The 15233-nt window shown below is 42.3% G+C and overlaps 1 protein-coding gene across 2 annotated transcripts in view; it reads right to left on the bottom strand.

The window, feature by feature from the left end:
• LOC146563192 (uncharacterized) overlaps positions 1 to 1845 on the bottom strand; it is a 20456-nt gene extending 18611 nt beyond the window's left edge. The window contains exon 1 of one of the 2 annotated variants that reach the window (XM_085295619.1): positions 1611 to 1845. In XM_085295619.1, the coding sequence (XP_085151745.1) occupies positions 1611 to 1833 (223 nt within the window). In that variant the 5' untranslated portion in view covers positions 1834 to 1845. The remainder of the gene's footprint in view (positions 1 to 1610) is intronic. The other variant, XM_085295620.1, reaches the window with a different exon arrangement.
• Positions 1846 to 15233: the final 13388 nt, after the last annotated feature.

Here is a 15233-nt window from a genome sequence, read left to right as displayed (position 1 = left end):
GGCTCTACATGTCTGTGTGAGCAGATTTTCTCTCACATGAGTCCTCAGGCAGCCTCTGAATGCTGGACACTCAGAGACCAGAGATCACATTAACATGTGTGTCCCTGTATTAACAAACATGCCATATTGGCCCAGTTTATTTCTCTTAACATTGTTGTGAGGAGACCCTAAATAGCATTTGTATTTTCTGTTGTACAGTTCATTTGCTGTTATGGATAAAAAGTGTCTTTTGTTTCAAAATAGCTGATAACTATTTGCTGATAGCTGCCAACATCTGTGAACAAATATAATTCTATGAAGTTGTTCTATGTAGTGTGTAACTGTTAATATAGAGCGTTATTAAATTTATTGCTAATACAGTCATATGGCGCACTGACTTCTGAGGAAATATTAGATGCACTCATCATCAGAGAGGTTGCCGACCCCTGCTTTATAGCAACATAAGGGAACTTCTACTTGTGTCAGTGTTCTGTGATTTGGATGGCTTATCATAATAGGATTCACACACACACACACGAATGCAGTTAGTCCTGTTCAGTGTGAGCTAACAAGTAAAAACCGGTATTTCACGAACCATTCATTGAAAATGTTCTACAGCTACACTGGCTGAAATTCAGTTGTCAAATAAGAGTACTGTAAAATAAAGCTGAAATAAACATGACTCAGAAATATCAGAAGTGCCTTAGATTAAGGTGTAACTCTTACAGTAGCTATATAATAAAGATAAAAATGGGGGAAAGATGGCATCAAAGTTAGAGGGAGAAAGCAATTAAAGGAACTCGTGAAAATCAGATAAGAGCCATAAGTTGTAACTGGCATGTAAGTGCAGAGGTCCCAGGGATGGTGCCACAAAGACAAATATGAAATCCCTGCATTACAGGTAATGTTCAGGGGCAAGGAAATGCAGTTTACTTGGTTCACTTCCCTGCTGTTATTCAGTAGTGGGCAGAAGTCCAGCCCAGCTGTTAGCAACAGCTCATCCCTTCCCTGCTGCTCCACACTGGTCACCACTGCAAATCTTTAATTTTCCCCCACCTTTTCTCTTATTTTTTTTCCTCTCGCCCGCTGAACAGGACAGGTTAAACCTGGTTAAACCTGTCCAGGACAGAAAAGACGAGGAAGAAAAGAAAAGAAAAGAAAAGAAAAGAAAAACAGCTTGTGGTCAAAATAGCCATTCGTTTTTGCCTTAATCCTCGAATCTCTCCCAATTATTTTCTTACCACATTAATGTTACCTTCCTCACTTCTTCTTCTGATGCTAACAGTGAGGCCTGGTTACTAGTTGTTGTTGGCATACGTCCCGACAGCTAATTTCAAGTAAGGAAATGAAATAAACTAAATGGAAAGATTAAGACCAAGGTGATCACAGTTACAGTTGAGTAATATGTGCAGTAGTAACCTTGGAAATAAAGAGCAAACAGCACTATTCTTCTACACCATTTCCGCGTCTGATTTCAGCCAGAACTCAAACTAAACCTGAAGTTATAAAAAACTTCGTGAAATCTGGAGTTCAGTGAGAAAGAGAAGCTTATTTCTGTCTTTTAGTTTAACGAAGCTGTTTGCAGCACAATCATCGTTTTATCAGCAAAAAAGGGTTGAACACAAACTCACCCGACACTCGTGAAACTAACTTTCCTTCCAGGTTCGTCCTCTCGTGCTGCCAGTCATCAGTTATTAAAATCAGTCCATATAGCCAACACACTGACTGAGTGCTTTCCTCTATATATTTCTTTTTCGTTTTAAAACGTTTAGTTTGATTTGATTCGACGGAGGAATTTATTACTGCGCACCGACGCGAATGAAAGCGAAAGTATTTAACTGACCAGGTGTGCATTCCAATTTGCTTTTGAAGGTTTCCACTGTAAATGACGCAGACGCGGAAGTATCTGCGAGGTGGATATAGTAAGAGCTGCTCCAATTCTCCAAACACTAAAGAAAGGAGCTTCAATGCTTCCTTTATTGCCTCCATAGCACAGGATACACTGGACCATCCTTTATGAAAAGGGAGGAGAAAATGCCGTCCCATAATTCATTGCTGACTGCAATTCGGATCGATAATCTGACCATTCATCAAAGCCATCAACATAATAAAGTTGTACAGATCATTTAAATTGTAACTGCATTTTCTGTTTCACTCATAATATATTTATATGTTTTAACAACAGTCTGTTAAACTCTCAGCTGGACTCTGAACGTCACACTGCGGAATAAAAAACTACATTAATGTTGAGCTGAAGAAGTCAGAACGATATAAGACGGTGATCTTTATTAACCTAAAAAAAAAAGAGTGTGTTAATTTTTCTGTATAATTAGTGTTCATTAATAATGTCCTTTGCTTTAGGATTACTTTTTCCTTTAGTACACTGTAAAAAACTGTGACTAGAGGTTACTTAAAAACCTATGGCAACAAAGTGACGCTTAATTTACTTAAGTAGATTTTAATTTCAAGCGATTTTTTAAAATTGTATATAAAATGTTAATTAAATTTCAACAAAAAAACAAAAGAATACATGAATAAAATTCCATTGTAAATATGTGTTGGATTTAGGGACAAAATATCAAATTGGAGGTTAAAATTGCCTAATTGTAACAAAAAATAAATTCATTTGAAATAAATCTCTGAAAAAAATTACTAACATTTTAAATTTACTAACAATCTGGCAAAGGTTTAGTAAAAAATTACTAAAATATCCATTACAAAGAAATTATTTTTTTTATTAACTTTATAAATAATGACTGAATGATAAGAGACAATTAAATTAATTTAACTTTTTTCTGAATAAAATGAATCAATTTCACAAAGAGAACATTCAAATAGTAATTGTTTTTATTGTGGAATATAAAAGGTATAAAAAATGTACAATATAATATTTTTTTGCTTAATTTAGATTGTGTGCACTGAAATTCTTCACTAGTGCTTGCCCCCAAAATAATAGGAAGAATAGGCCATAATTGAAGATACAGTTTCAGCCAACTTCTCGAGAATGTCAATCTTTACTTTGGAGGTGGGCAGAAGATTTCCACTCTTTTTATACTCTCAGTGGCTCTTTCCAGGTACATTTCAGTTTCGTATGCAGACTGTGGAATGGGGAATAGCTTCTGCCAGGGCTCACAACGTTCTGTGAACTTCTGCCTTTTGAGACTAATGGTGTCCTGAGAAGATGTGGTTGCAGCAGAGTCTGCATTGGATACAACTGGATTGGATGATGAGTCATAGTCAGTTGACAGCGCCCTGCTTTTTCTGCTGCCTTTATGGATTCTGGAATAATGAACTCCAACTGTAAAAGTGTTGAGGACCTTTCGGACATTCTTCATTCTACCTGCACTGATATCTTGGACTCTATTGCTCCGCTCAGGACTGTGCGCGCTAAGCATTTATCAGAGCTCTGGTTGAACGAACATACGCACTCCCTCAGATGTGACTACAGACGCGCTGAAAGGAGATGGAAAAAGGACAGATTGCACGTTTCCCTACAGATTTTAAGGACTCTTCTTTCTGCTCACCAAGAAGCTGTAAAAACTGCAAAGACACAGTTTGTCTCCAACTTAGTGTCAGTAAACAGTCACAGGCCTCAGGTACTTTTTAATGTTCTTAATCGCTTTCTTAGTTCACGTGATAATGCTGGAGTCATTTCTTCACCAAGTATGTGCGATGATGTTTTAGCATTTTTTAATGACAAGATCCTATCGATCAGGGCTCTTGTCTCGTCGTCTGCTGCCTCAGATCAGAGTCCTTCTCCTGTGTGCTCAGCTGTCTTAGAGCAGTTTGATCCCGTCTCCCTTAAGGACTTGACCGCGGTAGTTAGTAACCTAAGATCATCACACTGCCCCTCTGATTGTCTCCCCCCGAGCTTGCTTAAAAGCACTTTTAATACTCTTGGGCCTTTTATCCTGAGATTAATTAATACGTCCCTTGCTACAGGCTGCGTCCCATCATGCTTTAAACAAGCTATATAGCCTCTTCTTCAAAAACAAAACCTGGACCCAACTGTTCTGTCCAACTACAGGCCTATGTCAAAGCTTCCTTTTCTATCTAAGGTCTTGGAGAAAGTGGTCTACCTACAGTTGCAGGCCCACCTTGATTTTAATATGATCTCTGATAAATTTCAATCTGGTTTTAAATCACTACATAGCACTTAGACGGCACTTTTAAGGATTTTTAACGATATTCTTTTAGCTCTGGACTCTGGCAGCCCTGCTGCCCTTTTATTGTTGGACTTGTCAGCAGCTTTTGACACGGTCGACTGTGACATCCGGTTATCAAGGCTAAAATTTCATGCTGGCCTAAAAGGATCTGCCCTACAGTGGTTTCGGTCCTATTTGTCAGAAAGGTTTTTTCATGTCAATATGGGCCCCCACAACTCCAAAATAGCCCCTCTTAAATACGGTGTACCTCAAGGCTCTATTTTGGGTCCTGCCCTGTTTGCACTCTATTTGTTGCCATTGGGCTCCATCTTCTCATGGTACAGCATTTCATTTCACTGTTTTGCTGATGATTAGCAGATTTATCTACCTTTAAAAGCAGGGTCAGACCATCCGCAGCTCTTATTATGATGTCAAACAGTGGTTGTCATTAAATTTTTTAAAGCTAAATGAAAATAAAACTGAGGTTGTCATTTTTGGCAACTTTAATCGGGGTGACCGTGGCTCAGGGGTTTGGCAATCGCATCTGTAACCGGAAGGTCGCCGGTTCGATCCCCGGGCTCTCTGTCCTGGTTGTTGTGTCCCTGGGCAAGACACTTTACCCTACTTGCCTACTGGTGTTGGCCAGAGGGGCCGATGGCGCGATATGGCAGCCTCGCTTCTGTCAGTCTGCCCCAGGGCAGCTGTGGCTACAACCGTAGCTGCCTCCACCAGTGTGTGAATGTGAGAGTGAATGAATAGTGGCATTGTAAAGCGCTTTGGGTACCTTGAAAAGCGCTATATAAATCCAATCTATTATTATTATTAATCATATCGACAGCACTCTGGGCCCCTTTCCTCGTATTGTAAAACACATGTAAAAAACCTCGGTGTCTACATTGATGGTTCTTTTAAATTGAATAAGCAGGTGAGTGCAGTAGTTCAGTCCTGTTTTTTTAGTTAAGACAGCTGGCCAAGGTAAAGCCATACCTTCCGGCTAACGTCTTTGAGCGTGTTATTCACCTTTTCCTTACTTGCAGATTAGACTACTGCAATTCATTATGGTTATTATGGTTGTTACGCCCCTAGTCTAGGCATGTAGAGACGCACATAAGGTTGGAGGAGAGAGAGCCAAATCCCCGCCCTGGTTCCCAAGCCAAACATCCAAACCAGTTGTGAGGTGATTTTATTTAAGGAAAAGAAGCATAGCTCCAGGGTGAGCCCAGGCCAAAATAATAAACAAAACCAACTAAGTCCCACCACAGAAGACTAACTAAACCCTAGGAAAGAAACAGAACAAACAAATGATAATGCTATCCCTCGCTCCCTAACCCGGAAAACAGGAGAAAACGATTCCAAAAGAAAAGGCGGCTCACCCCTTCCGCTTCAGCCCAAGAGTGCCTAAGCTCTCAGCTAATGCACCAGGAGCGGCTCTCACAGTTCACACTCACACAAATACACAATGAAAGTACAGGCTGGGAAAACCAGGGTCAGGGCCGCGTCGGCTGTCAAGCTACTCGCTCGCTCCATTCTCTCTCCCTCTCTGTGGAGCTGTCAGAGCGGCTTTTTGAAGGTAGTCACCCGCTCCATGGTCCAATCAGCCGCTCACTACTCTTCATTAGGGGAGGGACCTGGAAAGAGTCTCAAGCACAGTACAGAAACACAGAAAGAAAACAGCCCACACAGGGTCCTCATGGCCACAGCCGTAACACCCCCCTTCCCAAAATCAAAGACATCTCCTCGGTAGATGTTTTGAACAGTTATATTTGAAGGAAAACACGGGACAGGGCATCCGCCAACACATTCTCGGTGCCCTTTTTATGACGGATTTCCAAGTTGAAATCCTGCACCAAGAGAGACCACCTCATCAGCCTTTGGTTCGAGTTCTGCATCCGCATTAGGAATACCAAGGGATTGTGGTCGGTATAAACGATCACAGGCGAGGGGCTGCAACCGACATACACCTCGAAATGTTGCAACGCGAACAGCAGAGAGAGGGCCTCTTTCTCAATCGTGCTGTACCCCCGCTGATGGACATTAAATTTATTTGAGAAATAGCCAATTGGGTGATCCACACCATGATGGTCTTCCTGTAGCAATACGGCACCTGCCCCGTTTGCACTGGCATCAACCTCTAATTTAAAAGGGCGTGCAAAATCAGGGGCAGCCAGCACTGGCGCACTGACAGGAGAGTCTTAACAGCCAGGAACGCACTCTGACACGCAGAGGTCCACACAAAAGGTTTCAACACACTAGTGAGGCTAGTGAGGGGTGCGACCACTTCCGCGAAGTTTTGACAGAAACCCCGGTAGTAGCCCACCATGCCGAGGAAACGGCGAAGCTCACGCCTAGTCTGAGGTGCAGGAAAGTCCAGTATGGCCTGGATTTTGGCCAAGATAGGGCGCACTTGCCCCTGACCCACCTGCTTTCCTAAGTACGTCACCATGGCTTTACCAAAATCACACTTGGCGAGGTTGAGGGTGAGGGATGCCCTTTCCAAGCGATGGAACACATCCGTGAGTGTCTCCATATGCTCTGACCAGGTGTCTGAATAGACGACAATATCATTTAAATACACTTCACACTTGCAGACGCCGCCCAGCACGATATTCATGAGCCGTTGGAATGTGGCAGGAGCGTTGCGCAACCCGAAAGGCATGACAGTGTACTGGAGAAAATAGTCAGGAGTAACAAAGGCAGAGATTTCGGCCGCACGTGGTGTTAGAGGAACTTGCCAATAGCCCTTTAACAAGTCCAGCTTAGTAACGAACGTCGCAGAACCGACCCTATCGACACAATCCTCCATTCTGGGAAGAGGATAGGAGTCAGGTTTGGTCACGCTGTTCACCTTCCGAAAATCTGTACAAAACCGTGGGGTCTTATCCACTTTAGGCACTAGGAGACACGGGGAACTCCACGCACTAGAGCTAGGGACAGCAAGACAATTTTCCAACAGATAAGAGACTTCTGTCTGGAAAAGAGCACGTTTAGTGGGATTCACCCGGTAGGCATGCTGCTTGATTGGAGGTCCCCCACATCGATATCATGCTCCAACACGGTGGTACAGGATGGAGTGTCCAAGAAAAGATTAGGATGATTCTCAATCATGATTAGATCAGATTATTATGCATGTTTTATTTTGCTGGTTTATTGGTGTAATTTAAAGCCACAATATCATGTAAGTTCCCTGTTGCCAGGAGAGTGTATAACACTTTGGACAGCGTGCTTTGGGAACTGAGTCGGGTGCATAGCTGCCGTAAGTTTTCCATTCTGGCAAGACTGACCAGGCAAACGGTGTTCCAGATCTACTGGCGTTTAGATCAACTGGCGTTGGTCGAACAGTTGTGTGGCAGTCTTGCGTTTCAGGAGCTGCTACCGACAAACCAGCAAAAAAACGCCAAATGTGTCACCTGTGACACGTGTGAGGTTATCTCAAACACACTCCGTCAGTCTTGATGCTGTTGAACAACAAAATGTTTAAAAATGTGGCGAGTTTACCTGGTGATATCCTCACGCGCGACGCGAATAACAAATACAATACCTTACAGTGTATACAAGTATGACCAGGTCATTGAATTGGTGTCTGTTGTGAATCTCAAGTAAGTTGCCTGCAATGATATTTAAGGTCCAGCAGGTGTCAGTATGGAGCAAAACAGCAACACTGTGTCGACACAGTTTGGGGAGTGTGCTGAAACGCTTCACGAGAACTCATCTACCCATCACTACCAATTACTATGCTAAACTACAACATTCACCTATGGCATAACTTAGTGCATAAACCATACTACTACTACTTCTTCTTCTTCTTCTTTGTGTGTTCTTTGTGTTTAACGGTGGTTGGCAACCAACGTAAAGGAGCATTACCGCCTCCTACTGTTCCGGAGTATGGGTCAGACAGTGAGTTTACAATTTGTATCCAAAAAAAAAAAAAAAAAACTACACTCTTTCATAAACACCTATATCCTTCAGAAACCCCACCAGTTCCCTCACCTGTGCCCTACTACCCTCCAACACACTCTTCAGATTAAATTCCCCAATTCCCCGCTCCTTCAATCTATTCTGCAGAACTTTCCTCTCCACATCATAGCCCTTGCACCGCAGAATTACATGCTCTACTGTCTCCTCCTCCTCCTGGCACACTCCACAAAGCCTCGTCTCATGTTCTCCTATCATCTGTAGTGTTTTATTTAATGCACAATGTCCCAGTCTAAGCCTGGTAATGACCACCTCTTCTCTCCTATTACCCCTATACAACCTATACTCTGCCACCTCCTTCTTAAGATGATACAATTGCCTGCCCGTACTCCCTGAATCCCACCGCTTCTGCCACTCCTGAACAACCTGCCTCCAAACAATACCTTTTGCTTCAGATCCGCTGCTTTTAATTTCCATCTCAGTCCTATTTTTAGTCAACGCTCTTTTTGCCAGCCTATCCACCTTTTCATTTCCACTGATTCCTACATGAGCTGGCACCCAAAGAAAGTGAATATTGCCACCACAACACCTTATTCTGCTTATAGTCTCCAGAATAGCATACAGCATGCCCTGCCTTGTCTTCGAACAAAATGATTGTAGACTTGAAAGAACAGCTGCCGAGTCAGAACATACTACCACCTGCCTGATTTTTGAACACTCTACCCATTTCAATGCGACCATTTCAACCGTGTACACTGCCAGTCCATCCGAAGTGCGTCTGTTTATTTCAATATTTTTTGACGGAACTGCTATTCCAAACCCTGTAATTCCAGTATCTGGACTTTTAGCACCATCCGTGAACACATGAATACACTCAGGGTATTCATTCAAGCTGTGAAAATGAAATGCTGAAACAAGATCGACTCTTCCTTTTCAATTTTCTCTTCAGATCCAGCAAGAACCAGTCCACAGGAGGGGTCTCCAATAACCATGAAGGAACCACAGAGAACACCACTGCAGGACATATTTTAAGTCCATACACCTGACACTCCTTAGCCCACTGATTCCCCACCTTTCCAAAATGATCCTTCTGACTTCTTCCATACTCCCAGCATTCCAAAAGTACCTCCTTTGTGGGATGTGTGTCACCATGACCACCAAGATGAACCCAGTAATTCACCGATACTTGCTTCCTCCTAAGATCTAGGGGCATTTCTCCCATCTCCACCTGTAGGGTACTGACTGGAGACGTTTTAAAAACTCCACAGCACACTCTAAGGGCTTCCGATTGCAGAACATCCAAACGTCTCAACACAGAAGGAGCTGCTGAACCATATGCCACACACCCATAATCAAAGGCCGATCTAATTAATGCCTGGTAACGTCTTTTCAAAGCAGAAGAGCTCGCTCCCCAACACCTCCCAGCTACACACCTCATAACATTAATAACTTTTCTGCATTTGGTTTCAATCCGGTCAATATGCTCCCTCCATGTCAGTCTCGAATCAAACACAACACCTAAGCACTTAAAAGAGCTCACTTTCCCAAATACCTTGTCATACAGTTTCAAAGTCTCACTCACTGTTCTTTTGGTAAAGAACATCATTTTTGTTTTTTCCACCGAAAACCTGAATCCCCAGTCCAATCCCCACTCAACCACCATATTTACAGCCTCCTGAACCTTGCCCACTAGGTGCTCAATATTTCTTCCTTTTTTCCATAACACACCATCATCAGCAAACAAACACCTCCCAATTCCCTCAGGAACATCAGAAAAAACATCATTGATCATTACAACAAAAAGCAGGGGACTAATCGCACTGCCCTGTGGCGTTCCATTCTCAACCGTGCACTGACTAGAAATTGTAGACCCAATTCGCACTTGGATCTTCCTACCAGATAAAAAGTCTTGGATCCAATTGAATGTCCTGCCACCAATACCCAACTTATGCAACTTGATTAAAAGCCCATCCCTCCACAACATATCATATGCCTTTTCTATGTCAAAAAACACTGCCAAAACAGACTCTTTATTGGCCTGCACTTTCCTAACGACAGTCTCAAGTCTATTAGCATCAGTTGTGTTCCGAGCTGTCCTGAAACCACTTTGGTAATTGGCTAAAGCCCCTTTTCTTTCCAGCTCAAAGGACAGTCTTGCCATTATCATACGTTCCATTAACTTGCACACATTTGATGTAAGAGCAATTGGTCTTTAGCTATCTGGTTTAGATGGATCCTTCCCGGGTTTTCTTATTGGCACAATAACAGCCTCCTTCCAAGTACTTGGGAGCTCACCCTTAATCCAAACTGTGTTAACCAAACACAGCAGTTTATTAAGCGCTTTCGTACCAAGGTTCTTCAACATTTTTGATCCTTTCCCGGGGCTGTGGGCTTTGTTTTTTGAAGTGCTCTCACCATTTCCTCCCGAGAAAACACCGCATCCAAACTACTGTCTATGTGCGCCTTTCTTACTAGAGCCTCCGAATACTGTGTTTTAGTTTGGCACATTCTGTCTTTTCCCAACACTGATATGTTATCAGAGCTATGAATCTTAGCAAAAGTTTTCATCATAACCTCCACTTTTTCCTGAGCTGTTACAAAGTTCTGTTGGCCTGAAGATAGAACTGGGTAATCCCATTCCCGCCGGTCACCTCCCATTTTTCTGACCATGCCCCAGCCCTCCCCTACTGTGGGGGAGTGGTTCTTCCTATTTTAGAACAGAACAACCTCCAACTGCTCCGCTTTGCTTGTCTCACTGTTCTCCTGACCACTGCCACTGCTTTCCTGTATGCAGTCAGAGCTTGCATGTTAAGGGTTCTTTGGAGAAATTTAAACACCTTGTTTCTTTCCTTTACAGCAATTTGACATTCCTCTGTCCACCATGGCACCAAAGTCCTACTTTCCTTGCCTTTACTGGTCGGGATTGAGGCCTTGGCGGCTACCATAAGTACTTCAACAAACTGATTATTCATTTGATCAACGCTACCAGACTCATCAACCTTGTCAATCGTTTCCTCACATAATTTTTGGAATTTTGTCCAGTCAGCCCTATGAAAACTCCACTTCTTATGCACCTCTCTTAGAGATACCTGTATCTTCCCTCCAACATCACTGAAAACAGGATATTGGTCACTGCCTATGGTAGTGTCTGTTCTGATGGTCCAATAACTTATTCCTGCAAGGACAGTTGAGACTAGAGTTAAATCCAAAACTGACTCTGTTCCATTAACAACATTACATCTGGTCCCCCTACCATCATTCAGGCACACCAAATTGCATGTATCCATCCATTCCTCAATTACCTTACCATTTTTATCTGTGTGTGTGCCTCCCCACACTCTGCTATGGGCATTAAAATCCCCACACCAAATAACTCTACGACAGTCACTGCCTTCAATTGAACGAAGACGCGGCAGCTCCAATCTGGCGCAAGGATTGTAGAAATTCACAATAACATTTGGTTCATTCCTGTCCCAAACCTCAATAGCAATATACTCCAAATCATCGCCTTTACCCAGGAGTCTATATGGAATGTCTCGTTTGACAAACGTTGCACACCCTCCCCCTCCACCACAGTCCCTGTCATTTCTTATTATTTTGTACCCATACAACACAAAATCCAAAGAAGATTTAAGCCAAGATTCCTGTACACAAATGACATCCGGTTTGACACCAAGTAGTTTGACGAAATGCTTCAACTCTTGGCCATTGACCAACAGACTCCTTGCATTCCATTGAAGAATAAGTACCATGATTACATAAAAGAACTTGACTGATAATTGAGGTTGTCCCTCACTTCTTCCCATGTCAGTCCTACTAACCCCAAGTGGTTAATCACCACCTTAACAATGAGCTGAATTTTCTCCTGCTTAGATCTCACATCAGCTGTGGTGTTTATCACTCCTGCAATGAATGTAACCAACGCCATCTTATCAATAACCATACTATTCGTGTTGATCCGGGTAACTCCTTGATCCCGAGATGCACCCTGTCCTGGGTTGACGTTGACCTGTTCACTCACTCTCATCACCCTCACTGCTTCAGCATAGGAGATCTTCTCCACCCTCACTTTTTGAATATGAGTTTCTTGTTTCATTCTCTCACATCCAGCATACGCAACACTGTGACTCCCACCACAACTACAACACTTTGGTTGAACTCCATCTCCACATTTCCCATATTCGTGATCTCCACCACACCGAGCACATCTCCTCTTTTCCTTACAGTTTTTCGCTAGGTGTCCAAACCTTTGACAGTTAAAGCACCTCAGAGGTTTTGGAACATAGGCTCGTACTGGATAACTAATGAAACCCAAAGACACTTTCCTTGGCAGATTTCCTTCTTCAAAGTGTATCAGGATTGTTATGGCTCGTCTAAGCGCGGCCAGACCACAACATAAAGGGTGATCCATCCCCGTCCAACCCCAAGCAGCACTTCACACAATTAATACTTTGTGACAGTGATTTATTTACAATGAGTGCATTTAAACAAAGGAAGGGAGCGAATTATAACTTCAGCGTGAACCCAAGGCCAAAACAACAAACAAAAGGTAGCCTATCTCAGGAGTAAATACAACTTACCTATTCAAAAGAACTAAACCAAACCACAATTACTTTCCTCCCTACCTAACAAAATCAGGAGAAAACTAATCAAACAAAAAGGCGGTCCACCCCTACATGCTCCTACATTAAACCAACATAGTGAAACACATGGTCTGCCGGTTGGGTTGGGCCGAGGATGAATGACCTGGCAGTCCATGGTGGTGTCTTCTTATGCGTTGCCTCCCGGTTGTTAGCCAGTCGGTACGATCCTTCCACCCTGGATGCACCAATCATGGAGGAGCACCTGCACACTCAAATTTACATATTAATAATTACGACAACAGTCGTAACAGGATACTTTCACTATCCACCTTAAGTCCTTCTTTTGTTTTGTTGCTTTCATTGTATTTCTCTTTGAACTCATTGAGGTCTTCAGCTTGTTTTCTGGCTTCTCCTTCATATTTCTCTTTCATAACTTTGATTTGTTTCTCATACTTTTCTTCTAGATCTTCTCTTTCTCTTTGTTCCTGCTCTCTTCTGATTTTTTCTTCTTCTCTTGTTTTCTTTATGTATCTTTCTTTCTCCTCCTCATATTCTTCTTGGAGCTGTAGGAGCATTGCTTGTTCCTTCTCTCTTCTCTGCCTGTCTTCTTTGTACTCTTTGTTCTACCACTCTTGTCTCGCCATTTCCCAAGCATGCTGTTTCTTTCTCATCTCAGGTAAACACAGACAACACGAGAGCTCTCGATTAACACTCCTAGTTTATTGCGCATCACCACACAACTGAATACTTTCCTCTCCAAACCACAGCAATAACACTTCCTGAGAACTGGGTGTGAGTGGAGCCCTCCAGTGGTCCACCACAGTTTCAACTTTCTCTCAGTGATTTCTTTGGACTTTGATTCAGATTTGATTTTTTCCTCCAGAGCTTCAAGTTTTTGTTCCCATTCCTGTTGTTGACTGTCCTCCAGTTGTCTCCTCTCTCTGATCATGATTTCTCTCTTTTTTTTCTTTTTTTTTCTTATTTAATTTTTCTTCCTTTTCTTTGAGTTCTTTTTCTCTCCTTTTTCTCTCTTCTTCAGTTTCAGCTCTCTGTTCTTCAAGTCTTCTTTACATTTCTTTCATGTCCTCCCCATGTTTCCTTTCAAGTTTTTCTCTTTCTTTCTTCATCCTATCGTCCATCTCTTTCAGGATCCTCTGCATTTCCTTCTTTATCGCAGTTTCAGCCTTTTGCAGCATCTCATTGGTGCAGCAGCAGTTGCCTCCATTGTACTTGTACGTGTCAATCTTTGTTATCAGCTCGCTGACTTGTGTGAAGAAAAAACAATAATTTTCCATTATAGGATCATTCTTTGTGATTAACAACAGTGAATGTACAGTTTAATTACTATGCAAAGAACGAGAAAAATACCCCACTATTACGATGGTGCTGATTGCCAATAATGTCCTTTGAATGGACTGATATCCAAAGCAGATGATTTAGTCCAAATTAAATAATATCCTTTTACCTTTGTCACTTCCAAGAACTGTTTCTGGATTCTTCTTTTGAGACTCTACCTTTACTTTTGATCTGGTTTGCTTGTGATCTGATCACAAACATGACAAAATCATAATACTTAAACACAAAATAGTGTATTTGTTTAGAGGTGTTTTGTAGTGGTTAATTAGCTTTACAACAAATGACGATGTATAACTTGGAAAACTAAATAATCCACTTCAAATAACCTCCATTAAAATGATCAAATGTTTATTTTTATGCCTCTTTAGGCTTTCATGTTCTCAAGATCAATGTAGGAGCCATAACTACATGTATTGATGATGTTTGAGGATCGCTGGGTTTTCATTTGTTTGGTTGCTATGGTGATGTGTAACGGGAGTCACATGGGTGCTAGCGGTGACATTAAGAGGGCGTTGTCAGTCTGTCATTCACTGGTTTGATTTCGACAGAGAGGAGGGCTGGGTAGCCGTAGTTTTTGTTGACAGAGTTTCCCCTTGTTGCATTAGAGCCTGCAATGTTTTAAGAGTCTGAATCAGGAGCCGATCACGTTACTCTGTAAACTCTCAAAGCACTTTAATAAACAAGCAAGCAATTCCACCTCTCGCATTGTTGCGTAAAGTTGACAGCGCGTCAGGCAAAGAGGCGGGCTCCATCCCCGGTCTCTAGCGACTGTGGAAGTCCCTACAATCAAGGACAAACAACAGATCCAATAGCTGCTGAATGAAATAGAAATTATAAAAGTTTCTTCACAAAGGTCTACTAAGGTTCAGGTGGCGAAGGCTCACAAGAAACCGAGACACAGCTCTCACAGAGCTCTTGGATGTCTTCATTGTCCTTTCCAAAGTTACCAACAGCTGTATCTGTAGGATCTGAGTCCACAGTGAACAGAATCATGGTGAAGTCATTGACTCGAGAGCTGAATGTGTTCTGGATGGTCTCTAACTCTCTCTTGTCTTCATCAGTGAGGGGAGCCACAGGTAGGACCAGGATGAAGGCATGGACACCCTCAGGATCACAGAGGGAGATACACCTGAGTGATTCCTCCATCACTGCCTCCTGAGGTTTCCATATTTCTATTCTTTAAAAGCAAAAACCTTTATGAAAAACATGGAAAAATTAAAAACTTGTAGTAGAGAGAGATAATGCAACAATTCCAATA

The sequence above is a fragment of the Mchenga conophoros genome, linkage group LG12 (genome assembly GCF_057382185.1).
Source record: "Mchenga conophoros isolate Kocher_MC1m ecotype Shallow Benthic linkage group LG12, M_conophoros_male_GT1.1, whole genome shotgun sequence".
Lineage (NCBI taxonomy): Eukaryota > Metazoa > Chordata > Actinopteri > Cichliformes > Cichlidae > Mchenga > Mchenga conophoros.
Note: the sequence above shows the minus strand (reverse complement) of the source record. Positions and strands in the feature narration are given on the sequence as shown.